This window comes from Camarhynchus parvulus, chromosome 6 (assembly GCF_901933205.1).
Source record: "Camarhynchus parvulus chromosome 6, STF_HiC, whole genome shotgun sequence".
NCBI lineage: Eukaryota > Metazoa > Chordata > Aves > Passeriformes > Thraupidae > Camarhynchus > Camarhynchus parvulus.
In genome coordinates this window covers 7,296,316-7,324,311 of record NC_044576.1, presented here as the reverse complement: position 1 = coordinate 7,324,311, position 27,996 = coordinate 7,296,316, and the positions used below count along the sequence as shown (strand labels likewise).

The window sequence follows — 27,996 nt, the reverse complement described above, 5'->3', positions numbered from 1 at the left end:
ATCATGTTGTTTCTTATGATTTAAAACCTTTTCCAGGGTCTGATACTACACATTAAATAAAGTGTTAAAGCCTTATATGCTTCTAGTGCACAGACCTTTGTTCTGTGTTTGCAAATAGCTTGCAAAGCTTTGGTGTCTCATGTCTTTATTTGTGGTAGGCACCTGCTCTTTGCTCACTCCAGTTTTATATGGAGCATACTCCCAGTTACATTGAGGAGCTTAATGAACAAGGTGATTTTTTCCCCCCCAGTAAGAACAGGCATCAAACCTCGTGTTCCTTAGGGATGAGGGATGACTTAGCACCACCTGGACAGAAGTTGGTGGTTGTGGCCCCAGCCAGGGGAGTTGTTTGGCCTGGCTCAGTGGGTACTTTCCCTCCAGCCAGGGCTGGATGCCCATGGCCCCATGGGCCAGTGGCAGTAAGCACTGGAGGGCTGCTTTGTGCTTGCCTGCACTGTCACTTCCAGACATCATCACACTTGGCTCAGTTTCGTGCCTGACAATCCTCTCCACACTTCTGAGAGTGCCATGGGGATTTCTGGGGGCTTTGACAGTGCATTGCTGCCATCACACCTGTAGGTAACTCAAATATTAAATATAGAGTTTTATCCAACCAAGATTTTTGTCTTAGTGCCTAAGACATGGTAGGATTTTTTCCCTAAATTAAATGTAACTGTTAATCCATGGAATCAGCTGCAAAGCACACGAGCTATTTGATTCCATAGCTATATCAAGAAATTTTGTTTCTGTAATACACAGAAAGTCAGGTTATTATGATGTGATTGTCTCTCTAAATTCTTACTTGATTGCTGAAATGATCTGTTTGTTGATTGTTATTTGGGTACCTGTGCGTTTTCTGCAGATCATACATAGTTTCGATGTGCTTTCGACTCATACAAGGCCAATTCAAACACTTCAAAATATTTTAGTTACAAGTAATTCTTTTCAGGCAAAATTTGATGAGGATGTTGTATTTAATTAGTGTTTCACTGAAGGAAAGAGTGAACAACTCTGGAAGATCTAATTTCTTTGACTTATACTGATGTGCTTCATATCCATTTCCAACCACTGTGTCCTTGAGAAGTAGTCAATTAAGGAGAGGGTACTTAAGACCAATATTAAAAGATTTCGTAGCACATTTTAGAGTTGTCACTGGCATCAGTGGAGTCTTTTTTGCTTTGTGGGTTCTTCTTTGGTTTTGTTTTTAAACTGAGCAATTGAGCTTTTTTTTCATCTTAAAAAAACCAAATGTAGAAATACAGGATGTTTGGCTGAAGCTGTCAGTATCAACAGAAAAGTCTCCAACTGAGATGAGAAATGGAAAAAATAGGTATTCTAAACTGTATTTTCACTCATGAGTGAGCAAATAATATTATGAAATGATAGTAATCTCCTTTGGTACTAATAGGATGCCAGGCTTGATTTCAGGTAATTTTCCTACATATAATAAAACGTGTATTTAAATACAATGCTTACAAATCTGTGAAAATCAGCTCCCCAGTGGTGGTAATGGTCTGGGCTTGTGTTTTTCCTGGTTGCATATGAAGAGCGCTTGGAGCACTGACAGTGTGCTAGAATCTGCTTCTGGGAATTTCTGACTGCAACATCCACTTCAAATATCATTCACAGCTTAAATGCATTACAGCCACATGGCTTCCTGACAACTTTAAAAAGAAAAGAAAATTTGCCCTTAAGACTGTTTAGTTGGGGTTTTGTTTGACTTTGCTCCATTGTGAAAGGCTGAAGCAGCAGATTTTTGAAGCCTCTGTAAGTCCTGTGTGCGTACCATGTTTTTGTGACTACAGTTTTTCCATTTTAAAAAATAAAATAGATCTGTTTCTCAGAACTCAAAATGCTGCATTTTTCTTGACTTTCATGAAACTTGGCAGTGAATCCTGTGTTCCTTCAGTGTTTTTGCATCCCCAGCTGAATGTGCTCAGAACTTCTCAGTGGTAAAGACTAGAGGCTTATTTTTACTGTTGGAATGAAAAGAGTATCCAGGCATGACTTAGAGTTTCAATTTTCAATTGAATAGAACAGGTTTACAGCCTAAAGTTGTATTATTTCGCATTTCTTTAGCAGGGAAGTGATTTCAATCATTCAGATGACGGGAAAGGCAGATCTGTTGTGTTACAGCTGTTTTCTCCTGCCATTGAGAATATATTTATTTTTATATTCCCTAAGATGTATGTATTTGCCTAGCATAATGAATTACATTAATTCAAGAGTCAGAAGAGGGTAGAGAATTTTTGTTTTAAGAGCAGTTCATTGTAATACAAGAGAAAAAGGCACTGCAGAAGGGCAGAGGGCTCAAGAGCAGGGGCAAGAGGCATCACCTGCAATATCATACCCTTGTTTCTAGCACACAGAAATGTGGGTGGGAGTTGGGCATTTCTTGGTTTGCTGTAACTGAACTTACATTTAATGTTTTGATGGTAATTTTGCACTGTGGCACTTCGTGCTCCTGGACACCAGATGGTGCTGCTAAACTGGCTGATGTGTCGTTTTCACACTTGCAGTAATTGGTACTTGATTTAATTCCAAAGTTGGATCTGTACTCTCTGACCAAGTGTATATTATGGGATGCAGAACTGCACCTGATCACTCAGCCCAACATCTTGTGTTGTTTAAGGGCAGTGCTCTGAAAATTATCATGTAAACCAAGTGGGCTGTAGAAAGAATATTTTAGATCTCACTGGGCAAAACCCACCATAAGCTGGTGTTCCTGCTAATTTATGTACTTGAATTTCAGCAATTTGCTTTAATGAAGTGTCATTTATATTTCATTTGATAACTGCAGTCAGAAAACTTTGGCTGGAGACACCTTTAGTGCCAGGTTAAAACTGCAAAGAATATTTGTAGAGACTAATTAAATATATCAAAGTGATGATAAGGGAGGGTTTGAGTTTGGTGGACTGCCAAAAGCTTTGAGTTGTCTGTTGTTGCTTTTGGTTTGAGAGAATATGGTGGCTTAGCTATGTAATTGCATTGCAGACAATATTTATGATACTGTCATATACATTTGGAATTTGATTTCTATTTATTTTAAGTTGGTTCTTGTGTTTAATAAATTCATTTGATAATCCTAATTGTGGGGCTGAAGGGATGGAATAAGACATTTTGGCCTTCAGCTGAATCCCAAAGGCTGGTGGTATGGTTTATCAGTGGATTATAAATAATGGGCTCAAATTTATTTGAGCGGTGAGGAAATGTTTTTATAGATATTGTACTGTATTTTTCTTACAAGCTTATTTCTTTTATAGATCCCCATATTAAAGTTTCTGGAAAAAAAGAAAACGTTAAGGAAGCAAAAGAGAAAATCATGTCTGTCTTGGACACAAAAGTAAGAAAACTTTCTTAGAATGACACCTTAGCCCCTAATTTTGTGGTGACATTGATCTCTTTAATAGGCACATTTCAAGAGAAGGTATTTATGGAAGCTCTGAAGCAAAGTCTCCAATAAATGCCTCGCAGATGTCGATATTGGTGTATTCCCACATATTTAAACATTTTGAGAGAAAAATACTTGCTTGAAGCAGCTTTTCCATTATATAGAAATATTTCCTGCCATATGGCTAAAGGCATAAGTGATTTGTTCACTGAATTGGGGTTTTACTTCAAAATCTGAAATACAGCTTCACTGCAAGCAATAGATTATGCAGCCACTTCAGAGAACCTAAAATTTTGTTTCTGTTTGAAATTTGATTTTAGGAGCATTTATGCTGTTTTATGTCTAACAGTTACTCTGTTCTTACACTCTGAAACATCAGGACCAGAATTTCTAAAACATCTAGATTTTGGCTGGGGTCTCTTCTGTTCATCAGATATTATTTTCATTCAGCAGCAGCTCTTTTGGGGCAGTGTGTATGGCTCCTGTGTACTTGTATGGCACCTTCCTGGCTCTCTGAGCAGCTTGCCAAGAGGAGCACTCGAGTGATAAGCACCACTTTTTAAATAACTATTAACAACATTATTGTGAGCTGTTGACAATAGAGATTTTAAGAATAGCTGTAGGCAGTGTTTGTGTGTTTTAAAAATTCATGTACCAAAAAAAAAACCAAAACTGTTTAAGGAAGAAAAAACAGTTACTTGGTCCCGTGGCTTTGATTTGCAAAGTCTTCATAATGTATTCCTTTCAGATCAAATAGGGGTGTGTGACTTCAGTTGAAAGAACACGGAATTAAAAGGAATCAGAATAAATTGCAAAAGGACATTTAAGTCACAATTGATGAAAGTTCAAGGGTATTTTAAAAGCATTAGTTGTTTTTGAAGATGTATCTTTGGAGTATTTTTTATCTCCACTATTTATTTCCTCACTAGAAAGTAAACAAGACCAAATTAACATCCAACTGATTCCTATTAAAAACATCATCCTTGAGTATAAGTTAAGTAATAGCAAAAATACTTTGGAAATACAATTTTGATGTCATTCTTGAAGTTATATACTCTTAAAAACTCAAATACTGGGGTTCTGCTGTGGCCAAGTCAAACTGTGGCTGCTTGATTTCCAGAGCAATCGGGTAACCTTGAAGATGGATGTTTCACATACAGAACATTCTCATGTGATAGGTAAAGGTGGCAATAATATTAAAAAAGTGATGGAGGAAACGGGATGCCATATCCATTTTCCAGACTCAAATAGGAACAATCAAGCAGAGAAAAGCAACCAAGTAAGTGTTGTTTAATACTGAGCTCGTTTGTGCTGTAATTCCTGAGAGTATAAAACATTTCTAAACTTCTCTCATCAGTATGGGTTTTTTGGGGATGGTGTGTTCATATTCAGGGAAAAAGATTTTTGGTTTTTACACTGTGTGGAAATTACAGAGCTTCCTAAGTGAGCAAATCTTTAAAAACAGATGGAAACAATTTGTGATGGCTCATGAATCATTTTAATTTTTTTAAGCTAAAATTACTTTGCGCATACAGAAGTCAGCAACTTAGTGTGAATGGTAGAGAAGTGGTATGAAAAAATCTGCTTTTGTAATTTTTTTTCCCTGTTCAACACAATGACTTATTCAGCATATTGATTGATTTTTTGGTGCTTTTTGCTTATGGTGTAACTTTGTTGAAGACTAAACTTAGCAAATAGCCAGCAGAAATGAATGTCCTATTGTAAGAGTTCAAATTCATTAGAATAAATCATTGAGCCTGAACTGTTCATCTTTTCTAGTGCTAATATTGGTGGAATGTTTACTTTCAAGTCTCTCATCCTTGTACTTAGAATTCCCACTTGTGCATCCTAATGGCTGCCGAGCAAAATGCAGTAATTTCAAAACATTCTAGAAAATCTACTGTTGTCTGAATATTAGCATTGAGCCTATGTATACAGTAGTAATTTCATTATTTAACCTAAACCACTATATTTTTTGATGTATCCTTTTTTTTTCTAGTTGCTGAAATATATATAACCTAAGATGCTGAAACTTTTTTTTTAATATTGGCTATAGTTCTCAGCTAGTGTTTAGAGAACAATTAGGATGTCAGCAAGTGTGAAATGTGTTGATTTTTTTCTTAGATTTTTTTTAAGGAGAGCACAGCTATCTGAATAACTTCTCCATGCCTCCCTTGAAAATATGATCCAATGTTTTTCACATTCTTGCTCTTCCAGGTGTCTATTGCAGGACAGCCAGCTGGAGTGGAGTCTGCAAGAGTCAGAATTCGGGTAATGCTCTAGCTCAGTGTAGTGTACCCCTAAAAACACCTGCCAGGGGGAAAAATGCTTAGTTTTGACAACTCTAGTTTTGAGAACCCTTGTCTGCCTCTGTCTGGTGACAGCAGAAGTGTAGGAACAAATGTGAGTATCCATATGAGAAATCTGCCAAGGATATTATAACAGTGATTCACATTCTGGCTGAATTTTTAATTGGCCCAAAGTGGGTCTTGAACACGAAGTCTACACTCAAAGCAAGATGTAAATTAATTCCATACTGTGTAGAAAATTATATCTTAACTTACCTACCACAGATGGCCTGTGGAAGCTCAGGCATCCTGTGTGAATCTGACTTGGGAAAGGCAATTTCTGCTTCTCACATTTTAACCATTTTTATGTATAATTTGTGTAAATAATTCAGTGTCATTCTCCACTTGTAGCTAGTTTCTATCTTTTCCTTATAGTTTCAAGTCTTATGTGTATTTTGGCATGGATAATGAAAAATCAAATAAATTACCAGAAGCTTACAGCAATTTTTGAGCCAGATGTGTCACACAACCTTATTCCACATACTCCTGCTATTTTGGAGAAAAAAAAATCAACCAAACAAAATTCAAAAAAGCCTCTGCAAAAAAAAACCTGCTCTAGTATTCCTGGAAAAAAGAGGTGCCTTTTTCCAAGTGACAGTATATTTTTATCCATGAGCTCTGGGCAGAGGATGTGTTTTGTCAGTTAAATCACCACTGACCAGTACATCATGACTGAGGAATAAAATTGTTGTAGTCTGAGTATGGATCTGGTTTTCAATATCTCCTCTTCATTGCTGTTGTAGGAGCTGCTTCCATTGGTACTCATGTTTGAATTGCCTATTGCTGGAATTCTCCAACCCATCCCAGATCCTAATTCTCCAACCATTCAGCACGTGTGTCAGACATACAACATTTCAGTTTCCTTCAAACAACGCTCTCGAATGTATGGTGCTACAGTCATTGTCAGAGGGTCACAAAACAACACTAGTGCTGTGAAGGTAATCTCTGCTCCTAAGAGGGTTTCTGAATGTCATATATTTATAACATATGTGCCTAAGATGGTATATCTTGCCTCATCAGCACATGTTATTGTATAATTGCTTGCTAGCCCTGAGGGTCTGAGTTTTTCTATACTTAACTTATACAGGTGAAATGTAAAAATGCATAGAAAATAGTTGTAAGTTTAGAAGTTAGCATTGTTGGTGGTGAGGTTTTAATCCAGTGTTCACCTCCTGCACACTTGCTCAGGTTTTCAGCAATTCTGGAATACGTGCTGGTCTTACCCATCTTTTAATTCAAAAACAATGCAAACAAAAACCACAAAATACATTTCCCATCTCAAATTGTTCGTGCTGAGCTCTTCTCAACACGCAAACAAATATATAACCTTGAGAGCTGCCCAATCAGTCAATAAAACTGAATCCAGCACTTGGAGGTGTGAATTTGACAGCCAAGGCAAGGAGCTGCCAGGAGCCTGTTCATCTTAATAAAGTAAAAAAGTGTTCTTGGTAGGAACTGGCAGTAGGAGAGATTGATACAGTCCCAGATGGGTGGATCTCAAGCCAGTAAGAACATCTGAGCCCACCATCGAGAGGAAAGTTTTGCAAGTGTACCTACCCAGACAAATCTCTGTTGACTTTCTGACTGCCTTTGTGGCCACAAAAGGCCTGTTGGGACCAATCCATGTGGCATTGTCTTACTGCCTGTTACAGAGTGGCAATTAAATGCTGCATTTGGCCATAAAATGGAAGTAGTGGGCAGAGTTTTGTTACCTTTAACAAATCGATCGTGGTTTTAAATCAACAGCGTTTTCTTATTTGCCTATGGAGTGCATGACAAAAAAGAAAGCAGTCTGAGTTGTCCTTTTGTGTGTCTGTGAGCCCTGTTTCACTGGTTTCTCCCATTTCCCCCCAGGAAGGAACAGCCATGCTCTTGGAACACCTGGCTGGGAGCCTGGCCTCTGCAATCCCTGTGAGCACGCAGCTGGACATCGCAGCACAGCATCATCTCTTTATGATGGGCCGCAACGGCAGCAACATCAAACATATCATGCAGAGGACTGGTGCTCAGATCCACTTCCCTGACCCCAGTAACCCACAGAAGAAATCCACTGTCTACCTCCAGGGCACAATTGAGTCTGTCTGTCTTGCCAGGCAATATCTCATGGTAAATACTTCCAGTGAGGCTTGTGTGAAAAAATTGCCAGATCGTAGAAAATATGCTTGCTCTGCATGTGTTTACAGGTCACATGTAAATTAGCCTGAGAGAGGAATGAATGCTGTTACACTGCAAACAGCTGATACAATTTTTGTCAGGCTTTTGTCACTGTTTGTAGTTATTGAAGATATTTGTAATCTCTGGTAACATGACTTGAAAAATAACCTTTTTAATATAAATCCGACATAAGTAATTTAAATTTACAACAATATGCCTCTGAGTAGAGGCAGTTTTCTGAAATATTCTGTGGGTGTTGGGTGATGCGTTGTGTTTTATTTTGCCAACCTGTCTTTTCTATGTTTGTCAGGTAATTAGGTTTCTTGTGAGGGAAATGTCAGGAATTCCTTAGTTCCCATGTAGGCAAGTGTTCAATGAAATTGGGAAACCATAGGAAATAATTACTTGTTTTGATGTCTTACATTCTTTATTGTACCACAGCCACAATTCTATAAGGCCTTTTATAAACATAGCTCTGGTGGTGAATATCATTATTTGTGGAGATTTTTGTTATATTGGTCTTTACACTTCACAGCAGCCTTTAGCCATTATTTTAGTACTAAAGTATGTACACATTTTTCATGTATGTGAATATTGAGGGACAAAATGTGTGAGGACTGGACCATTCAGTTTTTGGGGTTTTTACTCTAACTTTAGTATTTCAAGTGTGTAACAGATGTTATCCATATCACTAGAAAATATTTATGTAGCTGATCTAGAATGGAGAAGAGAAAAGTAAAAGTTAAGACTTAGGCAATGCCAAATTAGAGATTTTTTTACAAGTGTTTTTCCTTATTTCATACAGTTTAACAGGAGGCTTTTAGTATGGGTGTCCTGCCATCATTTCCAGACAAGACTGTGCCGATTGGAATGTCAAATATTGAGTGAATCATTTCACCCTTGTGCTACCAATCTCTTTGTTCAGAGTCCTGGGACAGGAAGATACACCTGTATTCTTGCATACAAGGAAATGGCTTTCCCTAAAATGTCATCTTTGCTATTTTTTCAGAACTTACAGAAATTTCCTTACATCATGGTGTATAAATGTTACAATGTCTGTAGTTCAGTTTATTGCTACCATTTTTATGGGCAAATGTCCAGTTAAGAGTGCTAGGAATTTTTTGTGCCTTCCTTTTCAGGGTTGCCTTCCCCTTGTGCTCATGTTTGATATGAAGGAAGAAATTGAAGTAGAACCACAGTTTATAACACAGCTAATGGAGCAGTTAGATGTCTTCATAAGCATTAAGCCTAAGCCAAAACAACCAAGCAAGGTTTGTGCAAAGCTAATATTTTCCTTTTAGACTTTCATGGCAAAGTTTTCCAGCTGATGAGTTGATGTGTGCTCTTTCCCCCCAGTTTAACAGATCATAAACTTGTGAAAGTCGTTTGTATTTTCTACTTGAAATACCAATTTAAATGATGCAGCAGCTCTGCTTTGGGGTGATTTGACTTTCATTAAATGCTTAATAATAAAGAAATTAGCTTTTGTATAGAATACATTGATAAAGTAGGAGGTGTTTATTGTAAAATATTAGGCCAGTGTAGATAGGGGACTCTGTGTTGTATAAAATGCCAAAGCAGACAAAAGTTCTAAAATTTTAAATGATCATTCCATTGTGTCAGTATGTGAGCTTCCCTGTGTAGGGATATATTTAATCAATACAAAGAAACATCCTGTAGAAAATGTACAAGAAGCAATTGGGTTTTGTAATTTAATTTTCCAGAAACTTATTCTCAGAGAGCTATGAATTTAATGGGTAAATTTAAATGAACAGTTGGGGTTTTGTCCACTTCAAGGTGGACAAAAAGTGAAAGGTAAAAGAGAAGATATTAATTATTGATTCAGTTATCTCGCTCTTGAGGTGCTTAACACTTGGTCTACCAGGTAGCACCAAGGTACTATAGTAATTAATTTTCTTAGAGAGGTGTTCCATCATTCTCATTGCAAATCCTTGTGGAATCCTTAGTCTTGCTCTCCTGAACTTCACACCCCTGAATTTAAATAGTTGCTAATGGATGTTAGCTCATGCTCTCTCGCGCTGCTGTGGTTGTGGTAGCTGTGCAAGGGTATGAGGAAGAATCATTTGTGTTGCAATCTGTGTTATGGAGCAGTGTTACTCACTGGTTTTCCTTTTTTTTTTTGTTGTTGTTGTTTTCTTTCCCTGCAGTCTGTGATTGTAAAAAGTGTTGAACGAAATGCCTTAAATATGTACGAGGCACGGAAATGTCTCTTGGGACTTGAAAGTAGCGGAGTCACCGTAGTATCAAATCCCTCTACTGTCTCCTGCCCTGTTGGTCTGTCTTGTCCTGGTTTGGATATTTTGTCCTCAGCAGGACTAGGACTCACTGGGCTTGGTATGCATTCATTATATTTATATTTTCTTTAATATAGTTTTGTTTTAAACTTAATTCACTTGTACTAGAAAAAAATTATCAGAGGTGTGTTTTGCGTAAGGAATCGTGTTCAAGTGTCAGAGAATTACAGCAGCCTCTAGCCTCTCAAGGGCTTGTTGTTATAAAACTTCTCCAAGGCTTTTGTAATCAGGGGTGGGACTCATCCCTGTAGAAAAATCTCTGGAAGTGTGCAAACCACTCAGCTGAAAGGGAGGCAAATACAGGTGAGGCAGGGCATGGCTTTTACTGCTGCTTTGGCTCTGTGATGTCCCAGGCTGTCCTGAATTTGGGTGGGGGCTTAAGCCTGGCAACACTGCTGGAAAGGTAACATAGCAAACACCACATTTCAGGTCAGTATCTCACTGTAATGGAGGGTCCATGTGCTTCTTTCTAGTAGGATATTTAGGACAAAAATGAGTTACCAATTTAGCTTAATTTTATAGAAGCAGTTCATAGTCCAGACTGAAGTTGCCATTTTATTTTCAAGCTCTGCAAATATATTTGTATCAGAAATGTATAGATAGAGTTTCTAGGACCTGTGTCAAGATTTGTCACTAGATTCTTCTGGGACTACGTGAATTTTCTGAGTTCTCATGTAACCAGCACTGTCTCTTGTGACCTGCCATGCAGGAGTGCTGTGCAGTTCCATCTCACATGCTTCCCTTGGATCACCCAGTAGAAAGTGTTTTTGCCATTTGACTGTGATTTTTAATGCTGCTTCTGTGACTGTTCTTGTCATGCTGCACTTTGCAGGTTTGGGGCTTTTACCTTTTCAGTGTGTAGTGCTGAACTGCTTTGTGAATGCTTTTACATGAAGAGTTGGTTTGGGGGAATGTTTTGGGAGTCATCAATGCATTTGGGGGCTCATTTGCAGCCTGTATTGAAGATGCAAAAAGAAATTGAATAGTTGTTAGTGTGCAAGTAGTGGTTGATTCTCACAGGAGCTTCCGAGCAAAAGGTTATTGTGTGAAATGAAAGTGAGGCGGTGCAGTACAGTTCCTTTCTCGTCTCTGTGATGCTGCTTTGAAACAAACCATCAGAAGCAACAGAGGGAATACAAAGGGATGCCGGGGCTGAGAAGCAGCCAGTGCAGACTCTGTTATGACAAGAGTTAGGGTCCAGTAGAATGACATAAAAGATGCTCCAATTCTTCTTGGATATATGATGCCCAGTTTAAGAACAGGAATTCTTAATGTGTTCTTAATGTGCACCAAATGAGCAGCAGGTTTAATGTTAAAATTGGTTGGTGAAATACAGGCTGGTGCAAATTAGCAGGGGAGGTTGTTTCTCTTCAATTGGTACTTGTGTGATAAATGCTTTCCTGTAAGTCCAAACTAAATATTCATCTTGCATAATATTTTGCAGGCCTTTTAGGTCCAACAGCCCTGTCAGTCAACACCTCAACTACTCCAAACTCTCTGTTGAATGCCCTTAATAGCTCTGTGAGCCCTCTGCAGAGTCCAAGTTCAGGCACGCCCAGTCCCACACTGTGGGCAACATCTCTCGCTAACACAAACACCACAGGTCAGTGGAAGTTTAATGGGAATTAAATGAACTGTGCAACATCAAGTTATTAGAATTGCAGTTGAAAAGTTGAGATTAATTAATTATTTGGAACCTGAACTCCTACACTTACCTTGGCACGGATGAATAAATATGCAAATATAAGGTTATAACCTAATATGCTGTCACAGGCAGTGTTTCCATCTGTTTTATGTAGAAAGCAAAGTTAACCTGCCCAGATAAAGCATTATGGTTTTGGCATACAATTCTAATGGCAACTTTTTAGTAAAGTATAATAGATACATAAAAATTTAGCTAAAATAGTGTAATGGCTGAGGAAGTTTAATTAGACACTTAATCAGAACATAACCAAACTTTATTACAGGTTTTTCTGCTATTCCACACCTAATGATACCATCTACTGCCCAAGCAACCTTAACTAGTATTCTGCTGTCTGGAGTGCCTAATTATGGTCAAAACACTCCATCTCCACCACCAGGCTTGACTCCTGTTGAAGTCCATGTTAATGGCATGCAATCAGAAAGTAAAAAAGGTTCACCTTCTTTAAATGGCCATGTAAAGGTAAGTGATACTACACTGGAGAATCTGCTTTCTTTGTCCTAGACCTCTACTAAGAAAAGCTGAAAGAGAAAACTAGCTATATTAGTAGATTTATAAAGCTTCTAAGTTTAAAAACACACAGCAATGTTTTTGAATGTGACTTAAAGATTGAGAAGTAGAACATTCAAACATACTGTTCTGCTGTACCAGGAATGATTTTCTCATTCTCCTGCACAAATAGAAAGGGGAAATGTTTTCAATATTTCCTGAAGCATAAAAATCACTTTAGTGATTTCTGAAAATCTTTTCAGGCCTCAAATATCAAGTATGCTGCACTGTCTGCCACATCGCTGGGAGAAAACGTGTTGAGCACAAACCACAGTGATGGAGTAAGGCAAACAAGTGCTCATGGTGCCTCAGAACAAGTGGCTGCTAAGGCAAATAGTGAAGAAGGTGAGATTTTGACGCTGTATTCCTTTGTCTGGTAGTGTTTGTGCAGTCTGTGTACAGCTCACGATACAAAAATGTAACAATATTCTCTCTGAATTGGTTTTGCAACCATGTTTAAGAAAAATATTGCTGCATGTCCCGGATTCATTGTAAAGGAAAGTAAATAGAGCCTGTAGTAACTGAGCTGTTGATAGAAACACCTTAAATCAACATCAATGTACTTGCAACATTTTACTTATTCCTTAGGAGCAAAGGGAGATAACCTATGAGGATTTCAGTGTTTTTTTTACAGCACCTTAACTAAACTCTGCTGGTTTAAATGATGTCTTATTTTTTGCTTTTTAACAAAAGGAAATAATGTTACTGAGAAAGTTTTTTTGCAGAAAATTGTGTAGCTCTAACCTAGATGACACTGGGAAACAATTTTGTGTGTTTTGCAGCAGCATTTCAGTTATGCTGTCCTTTAGAAGCTAAAGTACTTAACTGTCCCCATCATTCTTGGAGGGGGGAAAAGCCTGCTCCACTTCAACTTGAGCAAATATCTGTAAAAACCTTGTTTTCCTTGTCAATACTGATCAAGGAGATCATCTCTTATTTGGGGTCATGGTCATTTGAAATGCTGATTTGAATAAAAGGTACATTGCCAGTTTAGGGTGAGAAATATTTCTAAAAACATGTTCTGAAGATATTTGAACATAAAGTGGGGGGAGCTCTTATTCCAGCAGAAGTTACCTGAGCACCTGGCAAAATTATTAAAATTGGGTATAAAATCAGATTTCTTCAGAATACTCAGTCACTTTGAATTGTCAGTCTTCACATTTATTATTAATCAATATTATTTAAAATAAATACTTTAAGAAAGAAAATACTTAGTGTGGCTACTGTATATGTGAATACTGACACCTTTTTTGTGCATTTGAACTTTTACATCTTGACTGTTTAACCTTGACCTGAATACAGTCCTGTAATGAGGAAGAGGAGGTTTTCTCCCATAGTTCATTCCCCCAGAGAGCTCCCTGGAGCACAGCAGGGTGGTTGTTGAAGTCTCCTTTCTTGGCCTGGTAGGATGCAATGATGCTTTTGTGGAGGTGGGCATGCCTCGGAGTCCGTCGCACTCAGCGAACACCAGTGACCTGAAGCAGATGATGAGCTCTTCCAAGCAGGCCTGTGCCAAGAGACAAACGGTGGAATTACTGCAAGGCACCAAAAACTCCCACTTACAGTAAGCTGAGTGTATAAACACAGATCACGGGAACTTCCACAACATAGAATTACTTCACATGTTTTTGTACACAGAAGAGGTGGTTCAGTCATAAGATATTCAAAGAGCTGATTTCATTTGGCCTTGATTTTCCATCACTTTAGATGTTAATATTGCCCCCTGTTTGTCTGGTAACTGCAGACTTTGAATGCCTTTTGTTCATCCTGTTTGACTTTGGGTTCAAAAATGTCTTTCCTCTTCCACAAAAGAGTGGAGGATCCTTGTCAGAGGAACTTTCATTACCTGTTTCTAAAGTATGGGCTTTTGCTTCTTTATTGATTACTTAGAGAATTTCTGACAGCTTTTTCCTTCTGTGTGTACATGAGGCTGTTTTCCTCTTAGGAAAGCTGTGTACAGGGCATAGCAGCATGTTCTCAGACACTTGTCTCAGTGCTGATTTTGGTTGAGTTGTCTCTTTCATGACCCAGCAGTGGGAAAGGCTTGTTTGAGTCATAATACATCTTGGCAACACAGGTTTTGTTCTCAATGCAGTGTTTTTGTCCAATGTACTCATGTTCTCGCTGTTTGTTTGGGAACTATTTATCACCACTCTTTTGAGACACGTATTTTCTTTTGCTTCATTTATTTACACTGTCAGGGCTATGATATGTATTTAATTCTGCTTTCACAGTTTAAAAATCTGAGGAATCCTGCTAACCAAATTTGGTTGTTTGTGTGTCTTGTTCTTTTTGTTGAGGACATAGTGCTCACAGTTTCCTTGGGGATAGTAACTTACAGCTTCTAAAACATGATCACTTTTTTATTGTATTTGTGGGGTGCCCCTGTGGCAGGGAGGAATGATGAATTTGACTCCATGTTCTTGGAAGGTTAATTTATTATTTTATGTTACTGTATTATACTAAAGAATGCTATACTAAAGAATACAAGAAGGATATTTACAGAAGGCTAAAAAGATAATAATGAAAACTCCTGACTCTTTCCAGAGTCCTGACACAGCTTGGCTCCAATTGGCCAATGAGTGAAAACAACTCACAGCAGAAACCAATGAAACAATCTCCAAACACATTCCAAAGGAGAAAAACACAGGAGAAGCAAATCAGATAATTATTGTTTTCCTTTTTTCTGAGTCTTTTCAGCTTCCCAGGAGAAAAATCCTGGGCAAAGGGATTTTTCCAGAAAATGTGAATGCCACACTTTTAAATTAGAGTTTATACTGTTCTAGAGTAGCCCTAAAATGTGGCTGAGTTTAGGAAAAAAAAAAAAAACTGCACCAAGGGGTAATGCAGGCATGAAGGACTGCAGTTATTGAAGCTGTGAAAGCAAGCAGAGCCTATGTCAACTTTCTTAGTCCCTATTATGCAATCTCCTTTTATCTTACAACAATGAACCTGTTAGAACTGCTGGCCTGAGCAAGGCTAAACAGGAAATCACACTGTGTGGGATTGAATGCAATAACTCCAGATTCCAGACAGCTCAAAACTGAATCTATATGCTCTGCCTTGTATTTGGTAATACAGGAAGGAGAAACACTTGTTTTCCTTCACTGACAGAAAAAGGCACAGGAGAGCCGACATGTTTGGAAATATTGCTAAAAACGCTGAGATGTTTGTGTACAGACACATCTCAAACTTGGCTGCCGGGCTTCTCAGGGTGAAGCTGAGTGAGCAGAGCTGCACTGAGGTGGCCCCAGCCCGAGGTGTCCCGAGCTAACGGTGTGTTTGTCCCGCAGCACCACGGACAGGCTGCTGGCCGAGGCCGAGCTGGGCGCCCCCGAGAGCCCCGTGGCTGACAAGAAGGCCCCGGGCAGCGAGCGGGCGGCCGAGCGAGCGGCAGCCGCCCAGCAGAACTCCGAGAGAGCGCGTCTGGCCCCGCAGCCCTCCTTTGTCAACATGCAGGTAGGTCCCCTGGATGAAGCCAAGGAGGTGCAAATCTTGGTAACTGCAGAGTGAAGGTACTGTAAAATGCAGAGGTGGCTAGCCCTGGAGGCTGAATTGTCATTACCAGTTCAGTAAAAGCATTCACAGCCAAGGCATCAAGTGTTTCACTGAGTGGGTTGTCAATGAAAAGTCTTGAAAACAGAGAAGCTTCTGTTGAGTAAGAAAAATTTAAGCACAGAAGAATGTGTGGCTGTGTTTGTCTCCACAAGCATCACTTGCCTGTTAGAAATCTTACATTGTCGTTTGGAGAAAATTATAGCTAGGAAGTACATATTACAGCTTTTCGTATGCAGTGGCAGCTCAGTTAATTACAGCCTACAAATATAAACTACTGCCATGTTACTGCAAGTCTTCCCAAAGAGGGAGGACACCCCTTTGACTGTTTGTCAGGAAGCAGTAACAGGGTTATTTTCAGAGTAGATCTGTTGAAGTGTGGGCATAACCAGACTGTATGGAGTAGTGGAACAAGAGGCAGACTAGTGTTTTGGAGCCCTTTTCTTCAGTTATTCCTCTAGTTACTTTCAGTAGAGAATGCAATACTTCAGGCTAATACAGCATTTTTGTAGTTTTGTGTTTAGATTTCCTAATTTGTAATTCAACAAAGTGTAGGTTGTTTAATCAGGGGTATTTAAACTTCACATCTTCCATGGACATAGATAAAATACAAGCAAAAGTTCTTTAAATTCTCTCAAAACCTGCGTTCTTTTCCTTTCACAAGATGAGTGCATGGAGGAGAACCAAACCTGAAAGATTCTTGAAAATAACTGTGGTGCCCAGATTTGCCAAGATATATTATCTTTTTTGTACTGCTAAGGAATGTTTTAAATGCTAAGAACAGATAGTTAGGGAAGAGAAACTATGCTTGAAACATATCTTATTTTAAAAAATTGAAGACAAAAATTCTTCCTAAGCTGTTTGTAAATACTGCTGCAGTCTCACTCATATGGAAATCAGATAGTTATTAAAAATCTTTATCTATGTTTGAGTGAATACTTTAAGTAACTAAGGCTTTAACTAGGCTACCATGAAACTATTGTGCAGTATTTCAGGTTTCTCCTAGATGTATTCCCTGGCCACTTTGAAAGGCTTTGTTTTCACAGAGATGTGTACAGGAGTGACATTTAGTTAGAATTGCAATTAAATTATCTTCTGCATGTTTAATTTTTAGGCATTTGACTATGAACAGAAGAAACTACTAGCAACCAAAGGTATGTGGATAAACAGTGACTTCTGAAAAGTTTGTTAGCACATGGATGAAATGATTTCCTGAAGTTTCGGTTTTGTAATCTGATTTTTAATAAAATCTGAAAGTAATAGTGAAACATTTGTATATTAGCTTTATGTTCCAAAAAATTTCTTAATACCAACCTCGTATAAAATATAAGCAGCTTGCAGATGGGATGTGTAGGTACATCCATGTGCAAGTGATCAATATGGTTTTTAGAGAGCTTATTTCTCTAACACTTGACTTTATTTGGATGCAAGTTAAACTTTAAGGTGTTTGCCATATCAGCTAAATGGCCTCTTATTTCAGGGATAAATTAAGTTGTAAAATTGGTAAGGGTCTTAACCATATATTTGACCCGGTTATAAAATAAACCAAATTACCTGTCCACCAAAAGAAAAACAGAAGGTCCTCTCTTTGAAACAGATGTGATTTTTTTGGCTTCCATGCAGTCCTGTGGGATTTAACTATCTTCTGGCAGAGTAGATTGCTTTAAGGAAGGGTAGGATTAAAGCTATGTAGCAAGTGGAGGTGTTTAGGGTTTGCTGTTTACTGGGCTCAGGCTGTTAGCAAACATCACTTCAGTAATTATCTTCTCAGTACCCTGACTAAGGCTGAGATTTACTGATTTGTCTCTGTATTTTCAGCTATGTTAAAGAAGCCAGTTGTAACAGAAGTGAGAACTCCAACAAATACATGGAGTGGTTTGGGGTTCTCTAAATCAATGCCTGCAGAAACTATCAAGGAACTAAGAAGAGCAAATCATGTATCATACAAGCCTTCCATGACAACCACATATGAGGTATATAAAAGTGTACTGTAATGAAAGTTTACTTTTAGTGAATGATACAGTTGTTTCATTCAACTTCTGTAAGAACAAAGCCTTGCAGACAACTGTTGTAAATATTTTTTTATGGTGAAAAATATTTCTTACGTAAATATTAAGGCGTATGGAATACATTCAGCCCAACACACAAAGTTACATCTGTTTCACAGATAAGTCACAGAGCATACATGTCTGCTTCTTAAAATATATTTGTTTAAAGGAGCTTTGAACAACTTACAGGACCAAACATCTCAGTAGTTGCAAACCAGCAATAGGGAATTTGTAACCTAATGAGAACAGAGTATATATGACAGATAAACTATATCATGTGTATCACTGCATGGTGGAGGAGAACAGCAGAACAAGCAGCTCATCTTTCCTTCTGTGGACAGAGCTGGAACAGCTGTCTCTACTTGCACTATTCAGTGGGCTCAGAATTTTCCCAGGCAGAAGGCAGACAGAGTCCAGCACTTCTCTTCAGAGTCCCAGCATAGGAATCTTGCAGGGAATTTGTTCCTTGCTTCTCACAGGCATGCTGAAGTTGTTTTTTTCTTTGCTTCCCTGCTGTAATCCTTTCCATCTTCCATGAAGACACCTTTTTCTCTCTTGCTTGTATGCTTCTTGAAGAAGGGGACTTCATACTTCTCTAGTATATACCTGTCTGTTAATGCAAAAGAAATACTCAGCTGGGATAAAAATGTGCCTTGGTGTTCTGCACTTGGCATATCAACTTCCTGAGCCATTCAGCTACATGTAGTAGACTTGGCTACACAAGATGCAGTAGTAACTAGGGGAAAGAAAAAACTGCAACCAAAATCTGCAATTTTCTTTTGCATACTTTCTTGTCTTGGTTGAGCTGGGGTGGGATTTTCCCCCAGGCCTTAATGTCTAAAATCTCTAGATAGGTCTGTGATTCTAACCAAGAACAGTGTTTCTTCAAGGGTGCCAGTTTTACTAAATAGTGTAAAAGACTGCCTCCTAAGTGATGCTTTTCAACTGCAATTTGGTACAAGTTTATAGAATTAAATTGTTAATTTCCATAATTTTTAGCTCATGTAAGTATGTGATATCTGTAAGGTTGATTTCTTTTGGTTATGTTCCCATGGAATACTGCTGCCTTGTACTTCTACATTCTGACTCATAGTGATGAGAGTTGATAATAAGTATTTCACAGGTGTATGAAAATCTATTTTAAAAGACTCCAGACAAAACAACTACAAATTCACATGGCATTGCAGAATTGTTATTGTAGTATAGTGTGCAAGACTGTTGTCAAGTAGTGTGTACTTGATCCACTTATCTTCAGATAAATGTTCTGTTATGTTCTCTTCCCTGTGAAGGGATGTAGTCAATAGACTGCTTTGTCTAGAATTTGTGTGGGAATTTGATACCATGGAATGTTTTGGAAACAAACTTGGAAATACCGAGCAATTTATTTTGAATCATGTTCTTTAAATAACTTCTACTTAAAAACTGTAAACTGCACATGTTTTAGGCACACCTGCTGTTTTCATGTCCGGTTTGCAATTATTTGCCTATTGATCAACTGCCAGAAGAATGTTTGTGAGCGTTAAAAGCTGCTTTTTAAGCGAGCTGCTTCAAAGAAAACATCTGAGTCACAATGAAAGCTCTGTTTTCAGCCCAAATTTTCTTCCTGTGGTTTGCAGGGCTCATCCATGTCTCTGTCCCGGTCCAGCAGTCGGGAGCACCTGGGAAGTGGCAGTGAATCTGATAACTGGAGAGACCGGAACGGCCTTGGACCCACTGCTCACGATTTTGTCTCCTCAATTGGCAGCCCCAAACGGAAACAAAACAAATCAGGTTAATAAGCTCTTATTATCTGCTTAAAAGAAAATAATCATTTTGATACCAGTATTTATTTTGATATGAATGTATCCTGACTTCACAAGGGATTTAAATTACTGTCACCTTGTAATTACTTTTTTTACAAATTGAGAAGTGTAAGCTTGTGTTGCAGTAGCACATGAAATGAACGACACGCACAAGCTGAGATGTTTAAGGTAGAAAAAGGATAGTTTATTTTAGCATTCTAATATTGTTAGACTTTTAAAAGTGACTATGGTTGGAGGATGAAATTGCTACTTCTCCAGCTACACTCATCAAACTAACAGTCTATCAATTTTTTCTTCTTCTAGAAAGAAATGTAAAACAATTATTATTTAATAAAAAATATGTGAAAAACTCCATTGCAAAAATGTAAACATCAGAAAGCATAGAAGAACTTAGAAAAACAAAGCAACAAGCTTGTGTAACATGATAATACAAATAATGGTTGTCTAGGAAAACTTACAAGGGTATTTGTTAAATGCCAGACATCCTTGCTGAAAACTCTTTGCTGTCATGGAGGGGGGTTTTCAAGGTGTACTGAAAGCAGACCTGTAAAAAGGCTTATTTCTAGACCACTCTCATTCTGCTCTCTTGCCAATGCAACAGCAGCCAGGGCTTTATTGGGCTGTTTGCTCACTAGTCAAGTCATAATCCATGCTGAAACTGGATTTTAAAGCATGAGTCTCCTCATGGGGATAAAATTTACAAGAACACTGTGTAGTGACAGGACAAGGGGGAGTGGCTACAAAGAGAGTAGGTTTAGGTCAGATATTCTGAAAAAATTTTCCCTGTGAGGGTGCTGAGGCTCTGGCACAGGGTGCCCATAGAAGCTATGGCTGCCCCTGCATCCCTGGAAGTGTCCAAGGCCAGGCTGGATGGGGCTTGGCTCAACCTGGGATAGTGGAAGGTGTCCCTGCCCATGGCAGGGGGTTGGAATGAGATGATCTTTCAGGTCCCTTCCAACCCAGGCAATTCTATGAAAAGAAGCTTGTCCATGTGTTTGGCATGGCCTAGCATGATTTTAAATACTGATTTCTGTAGATACAGGCTGTATGTTTTGCAATGACTTTTCAAACATTGTTGGAAGTTTAAAAAAATTGAAATTTTACTTTAGTTGAACTCTTAGAAACTTTATTTTTTTAATAAGTTAATATATGCCTTTCTGAGAAAGTCAAAACTGGAGATAGGTAGTATGGACTTAGAATTCTCTATCTGGTTTATGGGGAAATAAGTACTGTGGCTGTTTATACTTTCTGTTGTTGCTTTTTCTTTTAGAAGTGAATAAACCTAAATCCCAAACTCAAAGTACACACATAATAAAATTTGGGCATGGTAAGAAAGGATAGTTCCAATTAGAGAAAATATTCACAGTTTTAAAAAGCATATTAGTTGAGCTGTGAATGGCTGCACATCGTGTTCTAAGTACTTGAAGATCTAAAGAGATGACAACTTTATTTGAAATCAATCTATTGATGTTTTCAACCTAATTGGACAAAAATGGAAGTTCTAGTTTAATAAAAATAATTAAGGATTAAAAATGTGTTTACATATGTGTTAGAAGAAAATTAGAAACACAAATACATTGGCAGTGAAGGACAGTGTTCTATGACAGCTGTAGCTTTCCCAGGAAATAAAATGTGTGGATAAAGGATAAAAGAATCAGTGATGAATTGGATGGACAAAAGTAAGGCTATAGAAAACAAACACCAGAACTTAATTAACAATGAAATTGCTTTATGTTGTTCATTCTCTCAGACCACTGGGAGGCTTTTTTTTTTCCTGAAAAATAAGGATTTAAATACTCTGTAAATGTAATGATCTAGCTGAATACAATGTTGGTGGAAAGCCATGCCCTTCTGTGCTGTGTCTGAAAAGTGCACTTGTTCCCTTCCAGCTGAACACTATCTCAGTAGCAGTAACTACATGGACTGCATTTCCTCGCTGACAGGAAGCAATGGCTGTAGCCTCAACAGTTTGTTCAAGGGATCTGATCTGCCTGAGCTCTTCAGCAAGCTTGGTTTGGGCAAATACACAGATGTATTCCAGCAGCAAGAGGTTGGTGTTCCTTTGAGAGGCACCTTTTTTGTGTTGGTAGGATGTTTTCCAGCACTAGTTCTGCTGTCTCTTCATCAAAAGCCACTTAGAGCTCACTTTGTGACAGGATTTTCCTGAGCTGTTCTTTCAGAGCTGGGTTGTACATCTTACAATCGTGGTAAATACTCAAAACCTCAAGACTCATAAATAAGACTAACTGATTTTCTCTGCTTTTCCTGAACCAGTTACTTTTACATTTCTCCTTTTCTGTCACAAATGGAGCAAATTGAGCAACTATGTGAAGCAGCCATTGAAGAGCCATGATTGCTGCCTACATGAGTAACTGTAAAATGGAGCAGGGGGAAAAATGAAACTGTTCTGAACCACGTTTATTACTTAATACTTTTGTGGAGAGACTTATTTTGCTTAGTTTTCCTATTTCTTTTTAATCTAGATTGATCTGCAGACATTCCTCACTCTTACTGATCAAGATTTGAAAGAGTTGGGAATTACCACTTTTGGTGCCAGGAGAAAAATGCTGCTTGCAATCTCAGGTAAAAAACTCAGAATACCATGTATTGATTTGTATTCTTCTCACTCAAATTGTGTATTTATAGCAACAAAAGAAAAAAAAGCTTGGAAAGAGTGAAATGTAGGACTAGAGTCTACACAGGTAATATTAGCTTGCCCCTCATCAGAGGTGCTTAAACCCAGGCTTTATAGAGCTTTCCCCTTACCTAATACCAGCTCACTTGCAATAGTCCTGTAAAGCTGCAGCTTGGTAGAAAGTTCATCTCACATTGTGAAGTTTAATGCTCCAAAATTGTGGATCCAGGATTTCTGGGAATCAGGCACTGCAGAGTCTGAGCAGCACTACATACCAGTCACAACTGGCATTTTCAACCTTTTGGTTCCCTGTCCTCCATTTTATTGATTAGCAGACGCGTCATCCTACTGGGAAAAAGTGCCTCCTTTTGGGGGGGTTTTTTGTTTGTTTTTTTAGTTTGCAAATGTACTTAGTTCAGTAGCAGTCTTGAAAATTTATAGAATTTCTCAGTGGTTTGTATCTAGCACAGAGTTTGTTTACAAGAACTGGAAAGTGGGGAAAAGAAAAATATTTTAGATGAGCTATTACTAATATGAGATCAGGGTTCATGTTTAAATGAGAGGTGAGCATCTGTTTTTTTTTGAAAGTCCTTGTTAAAATACTGCTTCAGTTTTGTGTTTAAAGTAAAGAATTGTGCATTGAGAAATTATCAAGTTGGTAACAAGCTTTTCTGTCCATTTCAGTCTACACTGCATGGTTGAGCTTCCAGGAAGATTGCAGTGTTTGAGTATTATAAGAGAAACTTTTAAAAGTTGCAGCCATGTCAATTTGATCTAAATCAATATTGCCAAAAATTATCAGTGCCAAATGAGAATTGTCCCAGGCAGAGCCTCTGAGTCTTAACCTGATGCTCTTATTATCTTGTTGGACTGTTTGTTAATTGAAGGAGTATCTCACAGGTATTTTCAGTGCATACCCTATCTGCCTAAAGTACTTTGTTCATTTAAAGAGAAGTTGTGCATTTGGTTGACAGAAAGCATTAAAATGGATTTCTGCGGGTGTGCTTACCCCCTCCAGAACTGAACAAAAACCGAAGAAAGCTCTTTGACCCATCCAACATCCGTGCCTCGTTCCTGGAAGGTGGAGCCAGTGGGAGACTGCCGCGCCAGTATCACTCGGACATTGCCAGCGTCAGCGGGCGCTGGTAGCAGGAGGCTGGGCTCAGAAAGCAGCTGGAAAGATGGACATGGCAATCCTGTGGACAGCCTTCACTGCACACCACCCTCTGCACTTTGGGAGTTTGGGTGTCAAGGACCAAAGCGTTTTGTCTGCACAATACTGTGCCAAAAAATCAGAGAGAACACGTTTTGTCAGTTGTCTTTTGAAACACCAAATGTGGGTTACGTTTTACTCATGTAGATTGGACAGAATTTGCAATAATAATAATATAGGGTTCTTTGTTTAGTATTTTATTACCTATAACTATAATGTATGCACTGAATTTTGTACTTTGTTGAATGAAGGAAGAATGAAGAGCTGGGATGCCAGAGAGCATAGATTTGGCTTTATCAAGATGGATTTTTCTGGTACTGCTTAAAATAATTATTGAGGTCTTTCTGCACTTTACATGTTCTGATTTCTTGTCCTGTGGAAATTTATTTCTCTTTCATTTCCATATCAGTTTTTATATTGGCACTAATCAAATTTTTTCAGGTGTTCCTATGTTAAGTCACATCTCACTATAATGGTACTAGAAACTGGTTCTTATGCAGATTTTTGTTTTTCCTCTCTCTGTCTCCCAGGTAGTTATCTGAAGAGACTGTTCCAAAATCAAGTCACTTGGTAGTGGACCAGTCCTATTATGCTCTTATAAAGCAGTCTAATGCTGCCTGCAGTAATACTCACTGTAACAAATGCAATGAAAGACCAAAATGGACCCTGCAATATTAACCCTTTTCAGTCAACATATTTAACTGCTGCCTTTTTGCTAAAACTGTTTTTAATGGTTGTCTCAAAGCAAAGGGCTATTTTTAGTACCCTGCCACTAAAGGACACTTATTTATATCAGACTTTTATTTTTAGATTCTATACACCTACAATACGTAACAGATTAAACTGATCTACTGCAGATTTATGGTAGAGACCAAAAGGCATTCATCAAACTAGAGCTCTGGGCTGTCGGTTTGATTAAACAGACAACTAATCTAATTTGACAAGACAGCACTGTTGCCATTTAATAAATGACACATATTACTTACATGACTATGCATGCAGCAATGAAGTGACCTACATAAAATAGGTGTAATAGCATCTGTTTTGTTCGATCTAGATTTGTAATTGTCAGCTGCAGAAGTGTTTGAAACTCTGGAGATGAACTATTTCTGAAACAAGTTATGTTCAACAGAAAGAGTCCATGTTATAAGTGGCTAGAGCTAAATTTTGCATTCTTATACTGTGAAAGTCCGAAAGATTTGGCAATGTTATTCCTCTGTCTTTACAGATGTTGTATTATGGATTTATGAAGGGTTTCAATGTAATGAAGGAATCCATTAAGTGCCTCTTTTTGCAATGCTATGTGTAGTTTCCAAGCATTAATTGAAAAGCATTCCCATGAGAAATATTGTGAATTACCTTACCTCTACTGTAATGTATTATTTATGTTCAGTGTACAAGCCTTTTGAGATGGACATAAACCACTGTCAAGTGCTCTTATCAGAAGGCATTAGAATAACATTTACAGTAGTTGGGGTTTATGCAAAAATGGGTGAGAGAGTTTTGACACTTTCCATGGGTAATTCTTTCTTTTAAGGTGAGAATGCAAAATGATGTATGGCAAAAATTGCACACACAAAGGGAATTTCAAGAGACTATTACTTGAGGGCATAGATGATCAAGCAATAATATAAAATCTTGTGGTTAGCTAAAAATTGCTGCTCAGTGCTCATTTCAGCCATATCTACTTAATGGTGTATACCTGGGTGACTTCCCCTGTAGATCAAGTAGCAGCTTGTCTGGTTTTAGAACGGCACTACAGATGTGACTGGCTAAAGCTGTATCTGGTACTCACACAGTTGTTCACAGCAGCTTCCTCTGCTCAATGCCAAGAGTCAATATCCACGTGTGTAGGAAAGATTTGTGTGTGTGTGTTGCACAAGCAAGAGCAACTTCATGGAAACCCTCTTGGAAGCCACCACTGCTCATTCTAAAGCTATTTACACTTGTGCTTACTTCTAAGCATGCAGATAGTTCCATTCACACGGACTATTTATGTGCTTACAGATAAGCTGTTGTTTAAATGTTTGCATTTGCAAGCCCAGTGCTTGCAAATCAAATTGTATTCAGACTCCTTATTTCATAAAATGTTTTTAATGAACTAAATATTCAGCAACACTTTGTACAGAATTTTCTGCAGCCCCTTCTTGCTTATTTTGCCTAAATTTAAAAGCATCCAAAAGCTTTGCACTCAGATTTTTAGCCTTTTGTAGGTACGTGCTATCCATCCAGACGGTACTATACTCAGAAACTGATTTTCTTACAGTATTAAGTTGATGTGGTCTTTTGCTGAGCAGCTTATTTCATCTACACCAAAGTGAAGAATTTCCCATGAACAACATTATTTTTCAGTAGGGCTTCACATTAAAAAAAAAACCACACTGGAAGTAAATTCTCACTTTGATTCCACAAAGGGAATATAACAGTACAGTGTATCGTATTGTTAGTGTTACATTATGCACAAATATTTGACTTGCTACGTAAAATGTTAGTTTTAAATCTGTGCCTTAACAGTGACCAGTTATCTGTAAATATAGAGCAGATACAGATTGTATTTTTGTGGGTTGTGTCCTTTTAGTGATTTTTTTAAGAAAATGAAAGTTGAAATTAAAACATTAAAAATGGAGATTTTCAAAACTAATCAGTGTTTCATAAAATAAATTTATATAACTCCCTTGTATTCTGATTGGTTCATGAAATATTTTTATATAGACCCAGTTCCAGGGATGCTTGCTTGTTAATAAAATATAAAAAGCACTATTTGACATAATGGCAACATGTTTCTTTCACATGTTAATGCTTTATGTGTTTTACTGTTCATTTTGTGTCATATCCAGTGTCTTTGTCTGGATTTTAAATGAGAATGCTTTTTTGGGGTGCCTCTCCTTAATCTAAGAGAAGTTAAATTATGACAGGTTCAATTCTTAGCAGATTTTAGTGGTTTGGCCCATGAATTCCGTTCCTCCTTTGGTCTTCCCGTTTTAATGACTGTTGTGGTCAGGTTAGCAGAGAGTTGTGTGTTTTCACGATGGTCATTGTACTGTCACCTCCAGCAAGTGGTGGGGAGGGGGAAGGGAATTCTTTCTTCAGGCTGCTGGGACATGACCAGTCAGCCTGGCGAGAGGCACAGCTGTGACACTGAGGTGATGTGCACACCACAGGTACAGTCAGTCCTGTTGTTTGCTCCACAGCTGCTGGTACAGGTTTGGTATTGCTCTGGTACAGGTTTGGTATTGCTCTGGTACGGGTTCGGTATTGCTCTGGTACAGGCTCAGTATTGCTCTATCTCTCCACGTGCTCTCAGGCATCTCGTTATCCCCACCTGACGTGCTCTCTGTTTTACAGACAGATCGCCAATGGCTGTTCCTGGCTCACTGGCCTTGCAAAACTGAGAGTTGTGTTACTGAGTACCTCCTGAGAAGTGCAGGTGTGGGAACAAGTCTGTGAAGGAAATAGATCAACCAACTCTTCTGCTGAGGACAACTGAAGGGTGTGGTGCTGAGCACCAATTTACCAGGCATTGACATAAATTACATGGAAATTTACAGGCAGCTGAGCTTGCAGATTCCACAGTGTTTCTGATGTCTGACCTATAGAGAGCTACAAGGGTCTCAAGCAAGTTAGTTTCCTTTGTGGACCATTTGGGCATATTGCTTCCAACAGCTTTAGTCAGCAGAGTGTAAAGCTGGTGTGGGACAGAGAAGGAGGTGATGGAGCGTTAGAGCTTGTTGGCTGCTTTTCTTATAGTTCAAGCAATGTTCCCAGCAGCTGGCATGGCATAGCATCAACAGGATTGCTCCCTGAACAAACTGGACATGTCTCTCTCCACTGCTTTGTCTGGTTTTTAAATGGCACTGCAGCTGTGACTGCTTAAAGCTGTAGCCAGTGGAACAAAACTGGTGATTTTCAGTCTACAAGAAGTTGCATTCTAAGAAATGTTGCCAATACACGAGAGAAAATAGATGGAGTCTCCAAGATCTGTAAAGATTAAAAGTGAGGCATCTCTCGTTGCTGTTGAATCCCAGTCCAATCTAACAGTTGCTGGAGGAATCTTGTTTTTCCACAGCCCTAGAAAACACGGTTACACCACTTTTATGAGTACTGTTGTAAGCTGGTCAGTACAGGTGTGAAGGGCAGGGGTGTTCATACTGTAAAGTAAGCCAAGGAGAATTTGATTCCAGGCAAGTCTGGACACTGTTGGAGCTACATTTTATCCTTGAAGAACCAGCTTCCTTTCTGACACGGATAGTGGAGCAGAAGGAAGGTTTGGTTTTATCTGGAGTT

General features: G+C 38.5%; 1 protein-coding gene across 2 annotated transcripts in view; it reads left to right on the top strand.

Annotated features, from left to right (window-relative positions):
* Positions 1-26,391, top strand: part of BICC1 (BicC family RNA binding protein 1) — an 89,915-nt gene extending 63,524 nt beyond the window's left edge. For both annotated transcript variants that reach the window (XM_030951771.1, XM_030951772.1), the window contains exons 4-21: positions 3,264-3,343; positions 4,512-4,670; positions 5,609-5,662; positions 6,483-6,677; positions 7,594-7,845; positions 9,033-9,164; positions 10,062-10,248; positions 11,653-11,811; positions 12,176-12,372; positions 12,663-12,804; positions 13,867-14,023; positions 15,753-15,918; positions 17,129-17,168; positions 17,833-17,987; positions 19,679-19,832; positions 21,754-21,914; positions 22,348-22,447; positions 23,518-26,391. In XM_030951771.1, the coding sequence (XP_030807631.1) occupies positions 3,264-3,343; positions 4,512-4,670; positions 5,609-5,662; positions 6,483-6,677; positions 7,594-7,845; positions 9,033-9,164; positions 10,062-10,248; positions 11,653-11,811; positions 12,176-12,372; positions 12,663-12,804; positions 13,867-14,023; positions 15,753-15,918; positions 17,129-17,168; positions 17,833-17,987; positions 19,679-19,832; positions 21,754-21,914; positions 22,348-22,447; positions 23,518-23,648 (2,621 nt within the window). In that variant the 3' untranslated portion in view covers positions 23,649-26,391. The remainder of the gene's footprint in view (positions 1-3,263; positions 3,344-4,511; positions 4,671-5,608; positions 5,663-6,482; positions 6,678-7,593; positions 7,846-9,032; positions 9,165-10,061; positions 10,249-11,652; positions 11,812-12,175; positions 12,373-12,662; positions 12,805-13,866; positions 14,024-15,752; positions 15,919-17,128; positions 17,169-17,832; positions 17,988-19,678; positions 19,833-21,753; positions 21,915-22,347; positions 22,448-23,517) is intronic.
* The last annotated feature ends 1,605 nt before the right edge of the window (positions 26,392-27,996 follow it).